The 18,698-nt window shown below is 44.7% G+C and overlaps 1 protein-coding gene across 1 annotated transcript in view; it reads right to left on the bottom strand.

The window, feature by feature from the left end:
- LOC107720455 (elastin-like) overlaps window positions 1-13,823 on the bottom strand; it is a 76,786-nt gene extending 62,963 nt beyond the window's left edge. The window contains exon 1 of the mRNA XM_016528162.1: window positions 13,521-13,823. Coding sequence (XP_016383648.1) covers window positions 13,521-13,596 — 76 coding nt within the window. The 5' untranslated portion in view covers window positions 13,597-13,823. The remainder of the gene's footprint in view (window positions 1-13,520) is intronic.
- Between the last annotated feature and the right edge of the window lie 4,875 nt (window positions 13,824-18,698).

Here is an 18,698-nt window from a genome sequence, read left to right as displayed (position 1 = left end):
TAAGGAATCTCTGATGAAACGCTATGATTTTGAGACATCTAAATCATATCAGTAACGTAATTCACAAGCTTATAAATGAATAAATGTTATAAAGCTTTGAATGGTGGTTTAATTGACGTTCAGGGAATCATTAGGGCTGCTTTGGTGAATTGTTTGGCAAATAAATGGCTTGTATTAAATTTACACATTCTCTATGTGGGATGACTTGATTCCCATCCAGGTCACAGCTAATTAAGACATTAATGAACGCATGACTCAAAGCACCTCGCTCCATTGCAAATGATTGACAGTTTCAGCTTACAGCGTTATTTGGAACATATTAGTTTGTTGATGAGTATTTTCCTTTTATGCATTAATACTTTGTTAACTCTTAAAACAACTGTATTTCTTAAAATAAGACCAATTAAAATAGTAGTTCTGAACCAGTAGTAAGGAATTTTGCAACATTATTGCAGTTGTGCATGCAATAAATTATGCTGACATATGAAATCATGCACCTTCACTAATTTCCTAATTAACGAATGCCTTTGTGTAAATGTGATACAGCATCATGTGGAAATCTGAAATCTGAAAGAGATTTGACATGATTAACTGATTAAATATATGTCATCAAAACAGATAAAAATTTATTGCACACATTAGAAGCATGGAAATTGCGTAGTGACACAAATTAACACTCTTATTTGTCTTGATTGCATGCAGCAGTCACTATGAACAATCATTCACTACAATTGACCAATTCCAAAAAAAAAGAAAGAAAAATTTGTATTTCAATTCAAATACATACAGTATAAGCTGCAACCCCTGTAAATGAACACATGTGAGCAGCCTGACTGCTTGAGGATTTTTTGTTTTTGTTAATCATTATTGTACTGATTGTGTAGCTTTATTTTCATATACATCCATGATTTTGAACTCAAGGACCTCATGCTTAGCTGAAAATGTGGTAGGTAAGCCTTTATTTTGTCACATCTTGACACTAGATTCCTATCTTGAAGAAAATAAAAAGGAGGATGATGAACGGCTGAAAGATGTGAGCCTGAGAATTAGAAAAGTAAATCTCTGTGATGGGAAACACCCTTCCCTGCATTCCTTCTCCTGGACACGAGCCGAGCTGCAGTTCAGAGACAGCGTTAACTTTGAGGAATGCAAAGGCAAATAAACATATGATGCACAGACTGTCCTACATTTTTCAAGTCACTTGAAAAGCAAGATGGAAGTCTGATTTGCCTCTATTCTCCCTTGGCTGAGAAGGACTCACCTAACCTCACAAACGATACAGAAAGAGACAAGCGCTCCCTTGAATTTTGTAAACAGCAATAGCAATGGACTATGAAATACCCTGTGCACTACAGCGATCTCGATGAACCGACAGAAGCACACATTGGTTGGCTTACTGTAATAGGAATGGATTTGCCATTAGACATGCTTTACAGATTTCATATGGAAGGGAAACACCACAGGTTCCATAGCTAAAACAAAGGTTGAGCTGATAGTTCCAATGTTTCCAACCAAACAACAAAACAAAAAAAACAATAATAATAATGAGGAATAGTGAAAGATAGGATGTTGTTTGTACAAATACTTGTAAAACATGTGTCATACAAAAACGTACTCGGTTACAAACGTAACCTCGGTTCCCTGAGATACGGGAACGAGTACTGCGTCTGCTAAGACGCTATGGGGGAAACTCCTTGTTCTCCGATGACTGAAGCCTTGGCCATTGGTTCGTGCAGTAAATTAAAAGCGAACCAATGACTCGGCAGCGGAGCTGCATGAGCCTATGGCGATGAAGCCCGCCAGAGCCCGCCAATATGGGTGGGGCCATCTGGCTCTATAAGCGGGCATGTCGCCATAGGATTCTCAGGTTACTTCGACTGAAGCGACCACTGAGTCGTGCAGCTTCGCAGAGGTCATCCCAGCCATAAGTAAACGTTCCAAAAGAAAACCCCTACAGCCTCGGCACTCGGTTAGGGCCAAGAGCGCAGGCAGGCAAAGCCTAAGTACTGGTTTTGCCCTGAGGCAAGACTGAGCCCATTATGCAGAAAGGACCCGGGCCTGTAAGGTCAGGACTTCCAGATTATAGAACCTGGCAAATGTGGACGGCGTGGCCCAGCCGGCTGCTGCACAGATCTCTGCAATGGACACACCACTAGACCAAGCCAAGACGAGGCCATGCCTCTAGTCGAATGGGCTCTTACTCCCATGGGTTGAGTTATCACCTGTGCTCTGAACGGAGTGGAGAGCACCTTAGGTATGTACCCTAGCCTTGGTTTCAGGATGACCTTAGAGTCATTGGGTCCGAATTCCAGGCAAGAGGGGCTCACAGAGAGCGCCTGTAGATTAGAGACCTGCGCGGGACGGATTCCCTTTCGTGGAACTTCGAACTGCGTCCTCTAGGGGTCGCTATGGGGGGGGAACGCCTCGTCGTGACCCGTGTCTGAAGCCTACATTGAAAAAACACCAACTTGTTTGGCCGGCGACAGCCATGACGTCACTACCGCCGCGACTAGTACAAAATAGGCGCCGGTAGCGCACATCATTCTCTTCTTCGTCTTCACTGACCGGTCTGTTTGAAGCGTGCATTCCAAAAAGCAAAGTAAGAGCTTTTCTTTCCTACTATGGCGAGCACTAGCGAAGCGTTTAGAAAGTGTGTACATCCGTGTCAGCGGTTCCCGACACCCGATGATTCACACGATCTATGCGCTGTTTGTTTGGGCGAGGAGCACGCACACGATGTCCTCGAGGGGGCAATCTGTGTGTTCACCCAAAAATGAAAATTCTGTCATTAATTACTCATCCTCATGTCGTTCCAAACCGCTAACACCTTCGACCTAAGTATTCTCGTAGCTTCATAAAATTACGGTTCAACCACTGATGTCACATGGACTATTTTAACCATGTCCTTGCTACCTTTCTGGGCCTTGAACATTTCAGTTGCTTTGTTGTCTATGCAGGGTCAGAAAGCTCTCGGATGTTCTTAAACAGTGCTGATTGCCATTCAACAGCGCTCAAATGTTTGTGGGAAATTGACATTTTTGAAATTTCAGTACCGACTGGTATCGTGGTCTGTACTAGAGAACTGCGCGGGATGGATTTTTCAGTCCCGCTCCCGCAAGATTCTGTCCCGCGCCCACCCGCTCCCGCAGAAATATATCTTATCTGGTCCCGTTCCCGTCCGCGACATTCATGTTTTGTCCCGCTCCCGCCCGCAAAATCCCGCATAAAAGTAATCTATATAGATTTTTTTTTCAGCACATCAAAGAAATTTACATTAAATGATTCTGTAATATCTCCTATGGTCCACAACATCCCAGCATAAATGCTCCCAATAAAATATTTGTTATTTAGGTAGCATCAATATTCACAAACCACTGTTATTTTTAACAGAAAAGCAAGCATGGGCTGCTGCGTGAATGGTTTGGCATGGCATATTGCGAGCAGCACTTCCTTTATTATCACTAAATGCTGACATCTCAGTTCATCACAATCTCATAAAGCTCTGTTATAACACAATGAACATATGCACAAAGAATCTTTCACAATGTCTACACTTCGTGTGTTGAAATGAGACGATTCGTGAGCACGCAATTTCAGCACTGCGGTGAGTGGATTCTAACTTAATCACCTCTGATTGGCCATTGCGTTCCAGAAATCAACAGCTGAGTCTGTGATTGGCTACACTGCGCAACCCTTTAAACACGTGTTATAAATAGAAACTCTGCCTAGCTTGTGCAAGTCAATCATTTGCACCCTGTTGTGTTGGGTCCCGTGGTACTCCCGCGGGATTGCAGGTCTCTACTGTAGATCTCCCATCTGCTTTACCGATGCTAACGCCAGTAGCAGAACAGTTTTTAGCATCAGGGGATGAAGGTCAACGGATTGTAGTGGCTCAAAGGGGGGCTCTTTAGAGCCCTCAGCACCGTGGACAGATCCCATGTAGGGACTGTGGTGGGGCGAGGCGGGTTAAACCTCCTAGACCCCTTCAAGAACCGAACAACCAGGTTGTTCCTGCCCAACGATTGACCTGCTATAGAAACGTGATAGGCTGCTATGGCTGCTACATAGACCTTGAGCGTGGAAGGGGAACGGTCCTTGTCCGACAGCTCTTGCAGGAAGGACAATATCAGAGATATGTCACATGAAGCTGGGTCTTCGCCGCGGGTTGTGCACCAGGCGGAGAAAACTGACCATTTAAGGGCGAAGAGGCATCTCGTGGACTGAGCTCTAGCCTGAGATATTGTATTTAAAACACTCTCGGGGAGGTCCGCAAGCTCCCATCGAGAGGCCAGAGGTGCAGGGCCCACAGCTCGGGCTGGGGGTGCCAAATCATTCTGTTCACCTGAGAGAGGATGTCTCATCTCAGGGGTATGGGCCATGGAGCTGCTACAAGCAGCTGGGACAGTTCTGTAAACCAGTGTTGGTTCCTCCAGAGCAGGGCTACCAACAGAACCCTGTACCCTTGTTCCCTGATTCACCTGATTACCTGCAGGATCAGGGCGATTGGGGGGAAAGCGTAAAGAAGAAGGTTGGGCCAGTTGTGGGCCAACGTGTCCGTGTCCTTCGAAAAATAAGTTGGGCAATGAGAGTTGTCTTTTGAGGCAAAGAGGTCGACCTCTGCCTTGCCAAAGATTTCCCAGATTTTCTGAACCGTTTGGGGGTGGAGCATCCACTCTTGCGAGGGGACATTGCTCTGAGACAGCATGTCTGCTCCTTGGTTCAACCTGCCCGGGACATGCATCTCTTTCAGCGAATGCAAGTTGAGCTGAGCCCATTCCAGGAGGCGCTCTACCAGAGGCGCCTCGAGGAAAGTCCTCCCTGGCAATTTATGTAGGACACTACCGTCATGCTATCCGATCGGACTACGATGTGGTGTCCCCTTAGGTCTGGCAAGAAAGTGCAAAGGCCCAAACACACTGCCAGCATCTCCAGGCAGTTGGTGTGTAGCCGTCCTTCTTCTTCCGACCAGTGGCCGAAAGCCGGTTTGCCGTCGCACAGTGCTCCTCAACTCGTGTTGGAAGCGTCTGTCGAGACTACCTTCCTTCTGCAGATCATTCCCAGGGTCACACCTCGTTCCGTCCAATGAGAGTCTTCCCAAGGAGCCAGAGCTGCCACACAGGCCTGGTCCACCTTGATATGAAGGCGTCCGAGACGCCAGGTGTGGGACGGGACTAGCGGTTTCAGCCAGTACTGAAGGGGCCGCATACGCAGCAGACTCAGCTGTAGTACTGGAGATGTGGAGGCCATAAGACCTAGCATCTTCTGAAACGTCTTGAGGGGGCGAGAGACTCCTATTTTGAAAGAAGCCGCGAGCTGCTGTATAGCCAGTGCACGTTCTGGCGCGACTGTCGCCCTCATTCGGGCCGAGTCGAAAACTGCTCCCAGGAACGATATCCGTTGGCTGGGAGACAGAGCGCTCTTGGCAAAATTGATCCTGAGCCCCAGGCATTCCATGTGGCTGAGGAGAAGGGAACTGTGAGTTAATAGCTCATCTTCCGACTGGGCTAAAACGAGCCAGTCGTCGAGGTAATTCAGAACCCGGATTCCCATCTGTCTCAGAGGAGTAAGAGCCGCGTCCATGCACTTTGTAAAAGTGCGAGGAGCCAGGGACAGTCCGAATGGAAGGACCGTGTATTGATATGCCACTCCCTCGAAGGCGAATCTCAAGAATCGTCTGTGATGGGGTGCTATCTGGATGTGAAAGTAAGCGACTTTCAGGTCCAGAGAAAAGAACCAGTCCCCTGGGCACACTTGCGAGAGGATCTGTTTCAAAGTAGTCATCCTGAACGGCCGTCTCATAAGGACGCTGTTCAGGCATCTGAGATCGAGGATGAATCGAAGACAGCCATCCGTTTTGGGGACGATGAAGTAGCGGCTGTAAAAGCCTGACTCGCTCTCACCTGGGGGAACCATTTCTATGGCTCCTTTCGACCAGTAAATTCATCACCTCGGAGCGCAGGACGTGTGCATCCTTGCTCTGAACCAAGGTGGGAACCACGCCGTGGAAGCGCGGGGGTCTTCGAGCGAACTGAAGAGTGTAATCTCGTTTTATTATTCCCAAAACCCAGTCTGACACTCCGGGGATGGCCTGTCAGGCCTCGGCCCGTGTGGCAAGGGGTTGGATTCATTTGGGTGGCCGATCGCCTTGTGGGGACCCGACACTCGTGGTAAGCGGAAGAGGAAATATGCTCTCTTTATGAAAATGTTTGTGTTTTATTTTTCCCACTATAACAGTGCCTGGTTGTGTGGGTGCTTTTTGAACGGGCCCAGTGTTCACAACGGAGCTGATCACAAACATACTGCCGTCAGCACCCGGAACTGAATGGGGTTCAGCTGTAGTGAGACTTGGCCCCCTCCTCCTTCTTTCCCACAGATCATGAGGACGCCTGAGGCGCCGGGTCCAGCACTAACTTGGGCCGGGGTCCCTGATGCTTCGAAAATGGGTAGCGTCTGGCAGAGCGGGAGCGCTGGCAAGGCTCAGGCTTGGGAGCCACATGGGTAGCTGGAGGTGTGGGCTTCGCGGGCTGCTGAATTGGCACTGACTTGGGACGACTAGAAGCAGCCGTAGAGCTAGAGCGCTTGGGAAGGAAGTGTCGCATAGTCTAGGACAACTTCTGTGTAGCAGTGAAGCACTCTGCGAATCCCTCAACCGCGGGTCCGAAGAGGCCAGAGGGGGAGACAAGGGAGGCCAGGAAGGGGACCTTGTCCGCATCCTTAATCTCCATTAAGGTCAACCCATAAGTGGCTCTCGAGCACCACTAAGCTGGCCATCGACCTGCCAATCGCCTGCGCCGTGGTCTTGGTGGCATGTAAAGCCAGGTAGGTCGCGCTGGGCAGCTCCTTGAAAGCTGAGAAGTCTGGGCCAGACTCATCCATGCTTTGGAGGAGTTTGGCCTGATAGACCTGTAGGACCGCCATAGAATGAAGCACCGAGGCCACTTGTCCAGCAGACTCGTAGGCCCTTCCAGTGAGGCGAGCCGAGTAGGGGGTGCGCCATGACTTAGTGAGCCCTGCACAAGCGACGGAAATGGGGCGGCATTTGCTAAAACACTGCTAAATTTGCTCTTTTAATATTTGCTCTTTCAAGATTGCCGGATGGTGGCAGGGAATCAGGAAGACCGGCACTGCTGTGGGCGCTGAAGGCGGCTGCGAGAAGCGGCGAGATCAGTCGACCAGAGGGGTCTTGATCCGCTGCGAGGCGTTTCCACAGCGAAGCTTCAAGTCTCGTAGTCTATATATTTAATGAACAATTTGAGGATGCTTTGCATCAAGTCTTTAAAAAGATTGTCATACTGTACCCTAAAACCCAAACTATACAGTTTGTACAGTTCTGGTTTAACATAATTAGAACATATGCTGTCACTGAGAACACACAAGTGGATTCAAATGACAGCAAATGATAAGCCACCTTGAATATCTCTAAAATGGAGACTGGATTTTCCAGGTTCACTCTGTGGCCTACTGCATTATGATTGAAAGAAGACCAGATTTCAGATCAAGCCCTAACCTCATGGCCAAGCACATTCCAGTCAGAATCCCTGTCCATGTACTGTCCCGTTGTTGGCTGGTATGACAGCTATCCGGGCTGGTTTCAGAACAGATGATTTGGTTTAAAAGCAGGTCTTTGTTTAAATCCTGGCTCCATCTCCTCTCGGTGGAAGTAGACAGGACTCTCACTTTGATATTTACCCTCACTGGAATTTGTGGTTATAGAGCAAATAACATTCTGATGTGCTGTTCAGAAGGTACAGTGGTGCAATATCACAAACACTGAGTATTGGTTCTACAATTTTAGGAACAAGACAAGAGCTGTAATATTAAGAGGCGAGCAGCTTTATCAGACAAAACTGCCTTTATTGTAATTAAGACCATTGAAGCTGTCGTAAGCTGCTGTTAACACCACTATGAGATAACAGAGATAACCATGCTAAGCACTGCCATGAAGATGTGTAAAAAAAAACCTATATAAGACTGTTTCAAGAGCACTCTAAAGAGCCTGATTTTAAATTTAAACTCAAGTTACATACGGTCCACAGCACCTTGCATTGAGCATAATGGCCTTGATATCTTGTGATTTCCCAGCAATGCCATCCCGTGATGGACCGGCGACCATTGGGTTTTTGAGTGTGTAGCAAGTGAGCTATGTTTCAAAATGCCAAAGATATGGGAGATAAACTGTCAGATCTGTTAACGACCTCAGACTGTGAATGAGGGGGAGGTATAAATTAATGTAGCTAAATGAAGCCACTTATCTTTGCTAGCATTCCTACAGAGCCACTGCCAACACTGCAGGAGCCCAATAGAGCGTGGCGTTGAGAGCTGAGGTCATGATATAACGCTCTACAGAGGCCTTCTCTCTGCAGGCCTGCGCTATTCTCTCGATACAAGGCCACTTAGAGCGTATCACATCAGTCAACAAGTGCTGTATGCTGGATTGCTAACTGAAGAGCAGGAAACATGGGAGGTATTTCAGGCTACCCGCACCAGGGGTTCAGATGGGATGAGCATGATTCATATGTTGAATTATGCTTTTGCTCATCTCTACTTCAGACCTGCTCTGCTACTTTTTGTATTGTCCATCTGTTATCTTTCAAAAATCTCACTATATAGCTGGTCTCCAGCATATGCATTAGATGCTGATGTCCTAAGAAAACTACCTTAATAACAAGTATAATTTTGCTGGTGAAAATCATGGCTGTACTGCAACCAGCTAGACCAGCGTATAAACTGGTCATAGTGCATGGAAAGCATCATATGCATTGTCTATCACAGGCATTACAGTGCTAACAGTGGCTCCAGTCAGCAGACAGCATGGCAAACGCTCCGTTCAAATCAATCAACATGCCACTAGACATACCACGAGACATTAATTCCTTTCAGGCGAGTACAGCCAGCTCTGGAAAACAAGATCTCCAGGATGGAGTCCAGAGAGGCGCTCCCAGCACACATTTGCCTTAAAGCACCTCTGGAGGAGACGCTAATCAGATTGGGAATTTGTGGATTTGTTTCAGAACAGATGATTTGGTTTAAAAGCAGGTCTTTGTTTAAATCCTGGCTCCATCTCCTCTCGGTGGAAGTAGACAGGACTCTCACTTTGATATTTACCCTCACTGGAATTTGTGGTTATAGAGCAAATAACATTCTGATGTGCTGTTCAGAAGGTACAGTGGTGCAATATCACAAACACTGAGTATTGGTTCTACAATTTTAGGAACAAGACAAGAGCTGTAATATTAAGAGGCGAGCAGCTTTATCAGACAAAACTGCCTTTATTGTAATTAAGACCATTGAAGCTGTCGTAAGCTGCTGTTAACACCACTATGAGATAACAGAGATAACCATGCTAAGCACTGCCATGAAGATGTGTAAAAAAAAACCTATATAAGACTGTTTCAAGAGCACTCTAAAGAGCCTGATTTTAAATTTAAACTCAAGTTACATACGGTCCACAGCACCTTGCATTGAGCATAATGGCCTTGATATCTTGTGATTTCCCAGCAATGCCATCCCGTGATGGACCGGCGACCATTGGGTTTTTGAGTGTGTAGCAAGTGAGCTATGTTTCAAAATGCCAAAGATATGGGAGATAAACTGTCAGATCTGTTAACGACCTCAGACTGTGAATGAGGGGGAGGTATAAATTAATGTAGCTAAATGAAGCCACTTATCTTTGCTAGCATTCCTACAGAGCCACTGCCAACACTGCAGGAGCCCAATAGAGCGTGGCGTTGAGAGCTGAGGTCATGATATAACGCTCTACAGAGGCCTTCTCTCTGCAGGCCTGCGCTATTCTCTCGATACAAGGCCACTTAGAGCGTATCACATCAGTCAACAAGTGCTGTATGCTGGATTGCTAACTGAAGAGCAGGAAACATGGGAGGTATTTCAGGCTACCCGCACCAGGGGTTCAGATGGGATGAGCATGATTCATATGTTGAATTATGCTTTTGCTCATCTCTACTTCAGACCTGCTCTGCTACTTTTTGTATTGTCCATCTGTTATCTTTCAAAAATCTCACTATATAGCTGGTCTCCAGCATATGCATTAGATGCTGATGTCCTAAGAAAACTACCTTAATAACAAGTATAATTTTGCTGGTGAAAATCATGGCTGTACTGCAACCAGCTAGACCAGCGTATAAACTGGTCATAGTGCATGGAAAGCATCATATGCATTGTCTATCACAGGCATTACAGTGCTAACAGTGGCTCCAGTCAGCAGACAGCATGGCAAACGCTCCGTTCAAATCAATCAACATGCCACTAGACATACCACGAGACATTAATTCCTTTCAGGCGAGTACAGCCAGCTCTGGAAAACAAGATCTCCAGGATGGAGTCCAGAGAGGCGCTCCCAGCACACATTTGCCTTAAAGCACCTCTGGAGGAGACGCTAATCAGATTGGGAATTTGTGGATTTGGGGGGGGGGTGCACTTTATTATAATCCCATCTGATGGCTGTGGTGTGCCATCTGATCTGGGGGTGATTTCATACACCTTCAAGCAGAGCCAGCTGAGTGTTAATGAGGAGGAGACCTAATGGATTGAACTCCTCTGATGTTCTGAGCCAGAGACTTACGCTTTTTAAAATGCACTCCCCTTATTTCAAGCTTTGCTGTGTGAAAGGAGGGCTTCTTAATTCTTACAAGTCTAGAAGGAGGCAAGACCTCGCTTTCCTTTCCTTTCATCTGGCCCTGGCTCTCCTCTCTTAGCCCGCATGTCATTTAAGAGCGGTTGTCATAAACCAGCCTAATTATTTTGGCTGCAGGAGTGAGACTGCCATGCAGTACTGTACTGGAAGTGTCTGCACTTATAGCCAACCAACAATGGTGTTTGAAGGGCACCGTTACCCGATACTGAGCACAAAATGATTGGTTGTCATAAGGTTACATGAATGACAGACGTCTGAGTGATAAATTACCACAGGAGGGTATAAGAGAGTGAGGGGGGAAACTGATACATGATAATTGGTACTTCAACCAAAGGCTTTCCATTGTGTAGGATGTGACTGCCAACTGCTTAGGTATGCTTACACAATCGATCAACAGTTTAGATACACTAGACGTAATGCCAGTTCCAATAAAGCAAACAGACTCTGGGATCCCACAAGATCATTACTCCACAACAGCAGTGATTGCATACTTTTTAACACTATATGGTTTAACATGAAGTCTCACAGTGGGTGCTCTTGTGCCCTTCAATAAAGCTTTTATGGGGTCAAAGTAATGAATGATGTGAGCCTTTTGGCTCCAAAATGACATTCCTTAAGCTCCGACAGAGGCTGTTCCATGTGTCAAAACTGTCAGCATTTAGCAAGAATGGAAGAAAAGAGACATTTAGGCTTGACTTAAACCATCACAGTAACAGCAAAGTGTCTGGTGACATAGTAACTTCCCAAAGCCCTCAAATTCCCACCTGCCCCATAACTCATTCACTCCAATAGAGAAAACATTCCACCTGCGAGAGCTGTCCAAACAGACTCACAGGCTCTGAATTTTGAATTTCAGATGTAAATTTTGCTAACTATCCAGTACAGAGATCATTGGATAACAATGCACTCAGAAGGCAATGTGGGCATTGTGGACAGCACTGAAAAAACTCTCTACGAGGTAATGGGAGTTGACTTTAGGCTCATTTGTGTCAGTTCATCTGACTGAATGCTTGTATATGCTTTATCCTACAAACAGCATTACCCTTTTGCTTAGCGTTGGCCCTTAAGTCGGATTGATAAATGTATGGGGAAACGTAATTAAAAAACATTTTCCCCATTCACAACTGTGACACTTTTTATTCTCGCCATGCAATTATCACAGGTGCTCTACAGACAGGTCTGAGTCGTACAGACCAGCAATTTGTCATGGAGCATGAGATGTATGGAGGAAATAGCTGAGCTGTTTTATGGCCTCAAATACAATTAGTAAAATGAACATAGTAGACTGCTGAAATTAAGATGTGGCCCTCATGGCTTTTATGGAAAACATATCACAATTGCAATTCCTCACAGGCAACAAGAGCAGTATTTCTCCGTAATAAATTAATTCAGCATCAGTGAGATGAGCTGAGAGAGCTCTCTTTTATGAACAGCCTGGAAACACATATATCAGCAAGTGCAGAAGAAAGTATTTTTGTGAAAATAAATAAATCATTGTGAAATACTCTGGCTTTGTTTGGAAACTGGGAACAGACCCCACATCCTTTCCAATCACGACTTAACATTGCACAGACGCACATCCAAGAACATCAAAACAACTACAATTTAATGATGGGGCCAAAAAAAAAGAAACAAGTTGGAGATTTTTTGACTTCCCTGTCTTATATTGCGTCGCTCCATACCACAGTTTGTACTTACAAATCCAGCGCAACATCATACAGCATACGCTGCTGGTGACTTGAGCCAAAGACACCCACCTAATGGGCACTTGCACGGCTCACTGGACAGCGATGTCCACCGGGAAGGTTTTTTTATTTGTCAAGTCTACACAAGCTGACAGAAAGAGTCCATCTGTAGTCTTCAGAAATGCAGTTTGTATGAGCTCTGTTTTCGATTAACAAACTCATCACCCTCCCCATCAGCTAAGCAAAGCGCTCTACGATCGAGGGGAATGGCCTTCAAGAGAAACAACTCTCACCACATTCATTTTCCCAGTTGAGCACTCTGGCACAAAAAGGCAGAGAACTTCAGCTAACATCTGTAGCTGAGTTAACGTTTATGACATTTCGTTGTAAAATCTCTGCAGCCTGCATTTGGTGGTTTGTACTACAGTATTTGCAAGCTTGAATTCTTTTAATTTGATTGAAAAAGACAGGACGTTGTAGTTTAGCTTGGTGGTGTAAACCACCTAAATAAACATTTACAATCAGATATATGCCTCTCTTAAGTGAATTTGTATTACCATGAAGGTTTATTATGGGAATCCTGTGAATTACTAGACTACCCAAAAGCTACCCAAAGTACTGGTTATATCATGTTTTTATTTACTCACAGAAATGTTTTCTCAGAAATAAAACATCCTTCTTTAGGTTCGAAAATGACCTGGATGCTATTAGGCAAAAGCAAAACATACTCAAATATGGATAATGTGAATGTCACCACTCCAAATGTGGCCCAGATTCCTCAGCAAACAGGCATGGTGGTAATGCTCAGGATCTGAGTGATGTCTCTGAATTGCTATTGATTTTTTTTTCTTTTTTGAGTTATGCATAATAGAGTATGTATAATAATGCTTTGTAATCTTCCATGTTATGCCAGCATGCCAGGCAAAGGTAAATGTAATGAGACTCATTACACTGAATGTATGGCTGCTCGCATATTATTACTATCCTATAACCTCCAGTGAAAATGCACAACTAAAATCAGTAGTAAACATGACCACCTGCAACGCCCATCGGTTGCACAAGTCCTCTAACTTTACTCTCTGCACAATGCACACTTCTGGTTGCTACAAAATGTGCAGAAAAAAAGCCTACACCAGTAATGTTTCTCAGGATCTTCTATACGAGCCATCAAAGTGCACACCTACCTCCTTGCAGTGAAGGACTCAGCTGTATTGTGAGGATGAATCCGAGAAGGAGCAACACAAACCTCCTGTTAGCCATCTCGCCCCAAAATGCACTGGCCCTCCCCGAATCAGCTGGTTTTATTCTCCAAGAGCTAATTACCACTTCAAAAATGTCTCAAAAAAAATGAAATGGGGAGGAAAAGAGAAAATAATACTGGACACGACGTAATTAGGAAAGGGCAAAGCATTTGGTTCGATGGATCATTGCACTTTTTTCTCTTCTATGTCTGGTGTTGCTGTTTTTATTCTGGTCACTCCTGCCAAAAAAGCTGAGTGCTGCCAGAGAAAGAAAGAGAGTGAGAGAGAGAGAGAGAGAGAGAGAGAAATAGAAAGAGACATGCAGGGAGGAAAGACATGAGAGAGGGGAGGGAAGAGAAGGACGAGAGAGAATAGGAGAGACAGGGAGAGCGAGAGACCCGCTTTCCCACTCTCTCGTCCAAGAGGAATTTCACAGTCTTGCCAGACATTTGCATGGACTTTAAGAGGACTTAACTTTTTTTATGTGAGCAGAGGAATAAAACAAAATCAGTACTCAGATAATGATGTTCACTCCATCGCTGGGTTTCTTCCTTGCAACCACTCACACACAAAGCATCGTTCCTCAAGTAGTTACAACCATTCTCATTCCTTTAAAATGACGAGTCTTTTCTTCCAACGGCTGCTCAGTAAAGGGAAACTTGACCAATGTTTGTCTAAGAGACTTGGGGGAAATAAAGCCCATTGTTCTGAGAAAGTTATGTTGAATGCTTTGTAATGCATCTATGACACCTGCCAGGAGTAACTGTACTGGCACTCATTACAGATGAAAGTGTGACTGCTTGCATGTTATCAGTAATAAAAGACCTTCATGAAGCATTTAAAAAATGCACGCAAACTTGTTGCAATCAGAAAACTAAATAATAGAAATGAAAGGCTAGACATTAGTGGTCAGGTAAAAAAGAAAGAAAGAAGGGCAACTCTTGCTCAAAAGAGAAAAATCTGGGCATGCTACAAGAAAGCGATCATTCTCATAAACATGAGCATTCTGCACTTGTAACGAGTGAACGAGAGTCAACAGAAAGAAAGACAACTGATGGGACGGAGAGATGCTCTGGGATGGCCAAACTCGGTACAGCTCAGCTACTGCACTCTTCCCAAACATAATCCTGACCAAATATTCAGATGTGTGCAACGCATTTTACGGAGGACAAGGACTGTTTCCTGTGAGAGTAGCCTACAATGCTGGTGTTCCGGTGAATTCAGTTCCCCTGTTTCCCCTTCAGTGAGCATGCTGACCACAGTCTATGATGCTGACAAATAATGCTGACTCACAGCCTGTAAGTACGTTTTCATATTTAAAGGATTTGCCACTGATGATTCAAACGCGAGTTTTGGGCAGTGTAGAGTAGCGCTTGTTGTTTGTCGTTTCTCCGATCACAAATGCAGACATGGTTTTATGTTTACACGGCGCGATGCAACACAACGCGTAAAAAGACAGTATAAGTAATTATAATCAGAAATTATGTCCCCACTGGATGCAACAAATGCATCGTTTATAACGGGTTTTATTGGTTTTGTCTCATCGCGCCGGGACACGGCATCACAATATGTTAAAAAAATAATGTTCTTTTTTAGCAACGTCATATGACCCCTTTAAAACCTTTCAAAGAAAGCTGTATTAAAGCAACACACCCTGCTTGCTTGTATATGCGTACAGGACATTTAATATTCATTATTTATCCCTTTAACTAAGATCATGACTTATTTGACTGTAACAATTAAGGCTGTTGGTCACATGCAAAAAGAGGATGTGTCCAAAACACAAAATCTCTATGGACTAGGTGAAATGCCTCAGTATCATCATCATCATCATCATTATCATAAAAATTTTTTTTAAAAACTCATAGCCAAGTCCAAGTTTTTTTTTTTTTTTTCAATATTTTTCAGTTGGAGGAGCCCTTCAAAGCATGGTGAAGATGATTTCCTCAAGGAAGCTTTGTCTCCACAGACTTGAATGGCTCCAGTGTAATTTTTCCCAGAAATGATGTAAGATGGAAAGAAGGGGGTAACATTGAAATCCTCACTGCTAATGAAACAGATAGATAAAGATACACAAACAGACAGATAGACAGAGATGGTCCTGAGTTTTTAATCAACAAGCCTAATGAATTAAAAAAATCATTATTTTTCCCAATAGAACATTAACTTAACACCAATTCAGGACATTGGTCTACATGTCTGCAGTAGATTTACCCTCTGATGCATGGTGTTCACTAGACAGATCTTTAAAAGCCTTTTTAACCATTCCATACAACCATGACTACACTGTAACACATTTCCACATACTTCCTTAAAATTTTAAGTATTATCAAATTGGCTGTACAAGTCATTTCAGCCAATTATATTAAACTGACTTAAAAAAAATCGAAGTTGAAATTTGTTAAATAATTTTGATGAGTTAAAAGTAATGGGAAAAAAATATGTCCGCTTTAGTCCTGTGTTTAGCTTATGGATAATAACTTTTGCCTAATGAGCCTGTGTTAAGGCACTGATTGCATTTTTTGAAAGTCAAATGACTTTTGCTCCTTTTTTGTCTGCTTTTCTATTTAAGCTCATGTCTGGTGCTTGTCCTTTCAGCATGTTGGAGATGCCAAAAGACTCAGCTTGTTTATGAATCCAAGGAGCATGTGAATATTATCCAGACCTGCATTTGTCAAATAGTTAAGTTATTAAAACATTCAACAAATTCATTCTAAAAGTCTGGACACATCTCAGAATGTTTGTGGTTATATCTTGGAAATAATAGGGCAAGTTTAGTTCCCTTTCGTGGAACTTCGAACTGCGTCCTCTAGGGGTCGCTATGGGGAACGCCTCGTCGTGACCCGTGTCTGAAGCCTACATTGAAAAAACACCAACTTGTTTGGCCGGCGACAGCCATGACGTCACTACCGTCGCGACTAGTACAAAATAGGCGCCGGTAGCGCACATCATTCTCTTCTTCGTCTTCACTGACCGGTCTGTTTGAAGCGTGCATTCCAAAAAGCAAAGTAAGAGCTTTTTCTTTCCTACTATGGCGAGCACTAGCGAAGCGTTTAGAAAGTGTGTACATCCGTGTCAGCGGTTCCTGACACCCGATGATTCACACGATCTATGCGTTGTTTGTTTGGGCGAGGAGCACGCACACGATGTCCTCGAGGGGGCAATCTGTGTGCACTGTGAGAGCTTTTCTCTGAAGAAGCTCCGCTCTCGTTTGTCTCTCTTCTCGAGGGGAGAGGGACAACCATCGGTTTCCCGCGGTTCAGGACCCGCCGCTGCTGAGGCACGGAGGAGAATGAGCTCGTGGGGATCTCAGGTGGACCTAGCCGATGAGGCTGAAAGGGGGGTTCCCCTCTTCCGCGCATCGGCGTCGGGCGAGAGACAGCCGCTGGACGATGATATCCTCTCTCTAATATCATCTGATCCAGGGGCCAGTGCTCAGTTGGGCCCAGCCCAACAAGAGCAGGAAATGGATGTGGAGAGTGAAGAAGCTGAGGCTGAGCTTTCCCAATCCACCTGCCCTGCGTATGATGAGCTGTTAGAGGTAATGGATCGAGCCACGGCAAGGCTCGAATTACCGTGGAAACGGGCCAAGGAGGTGACGTCGCGAGGTCGCCTCGACGAGCGGGGTCTGTTGAGGCAGTTCCTTCAGCACATACAAAGAGAAACGTGCGGTAGCCCCTGTGTGACAGGTCAAGACTAGTATGATTCTAGGCTCTTGGTCGTATTCCCTTAAAGGAATCTATTTCTGATTTCAAGCCTTGAGCTCTACCCCGGGCCCAGGAGTCTGGCCCTAACAGGTAAGTATTTTGGGGTATGTAGCCTAGGCCTTTGGCCGTAGGGAATAACGTCACTGACAGCTGTCTAACGTCCCAGGGGCGACTCCCATAGCGATATGGTAGAGTTGGTACTTAGTGCTCGCCATGGTTCTGGCTTGCACTCCCCTCGGCATGGCGGCGTGGGTAAACCGTTCCCCATAGCGACCCCTAGAGGACGCAGTTCGAAGTTCCACGAAAGGGAACGTCTCAGGTTACTTGTGTAACCATGGTTCCCTGAGGGGAATGAGACACTGCGTCCTCTAGGTTTCTTGCCATGCTTCGGACGCAAGGTTCAGACGAAGAAGTGAATGATGTGCGCTACCGGCGCCTATTTTGTACTAGTCGCGACGGTAGTGACGTCATGGCTGTCGCCGGCCAAACAAGTTGGTGTTTTTTCAATGTAGGCTTCAGACACGGGTCACGACGAGGCGTTCCCCATAGCGACCCCTAGAGGACGCAGTGTCTCGTTCCCCTCAGGGAACCATGGTTACACAAGTAACCTGAGACGTTCACTTTTGGTATTACACACAGGATTGCATATTTTTGTAGCAGAAAATTAGCTTGTTTTAAATATTGTTCCTTGTGTTTCATAAAGAAGCGGATAATTGCTCAATTGCCTGCAATCACAGCTAGATATGCACTGTAGTGGTACTGCAGAAAGATCTGGAAACTCTTGCAGTTGTGCCGTTACAGGTAAGGATGAGCTCAAGATAGACTATAGACAGTAGAAGTATGACAGTGACAGTATGGCTTCCAGTCGTTCATGAAGTTGTGTGCCAAGTCCACTTGGGGATTATGTTAAACTAGGTATCTGCGGGGCTTCTTCATGATCTACAAGATAAGTCCTTTCAGTGGACATGACATGCGATTTAATATGCAATTATTTTTTAAAGCTTGTTATGTTCTGTATTATTCAATAAAGACAAGCTATAAATCATTGTATGGTATGACCAACACAATATTAGATAGATTAAACATAAATGTTATTTTCTGTAGGCCAGGCCTATATGTTACGATGAAATTAGGTGATGCATGAATTGATATGAATGACATTTTTATTTAACAACTACAATCACAGTATATTGACTGATTTGTTGAACTTCCAACCTTGTAAGCATGTAATAATTGACAACATAAAGCAAATAACAAATAAGCACAAATAAGCCTGGTGTAAACATTAATATGAAAGTCAGTAACAAATCACACAAACTAAAGTAGATTGCAGAAATATAAAAACAAATCTGTTGCTTTACCACACTACTTTAGGTACTTCAAAGTCACTGTAATAAACATGTAAACATGTGGA

Source organism: Sinocyclocheilus rhinocerous, unplaced genomic scaffold (genome assembly GCF_001515625.1).
Source record: "Sinocyclocheilus rhinocerous isolate Xijiao unplaced genomic scaffold, SAMN03320098_v1.1 scaffold601, whole genome shotgun sequence".
In the NCBI taxonomy this organism is placed as follows: domain Eukaryota; kingdom Metazoa; phylum Chordata; class Actinopteri; order Cypriniformes; family Cyprinidae; genus Sinocyclocheilus; species Sinocyclocheilus rhinocerous.
Note: the sequence above shows the minus strand (reverse complement) of the source record. Positions and strands in the feature narration are given on the sequence as shown.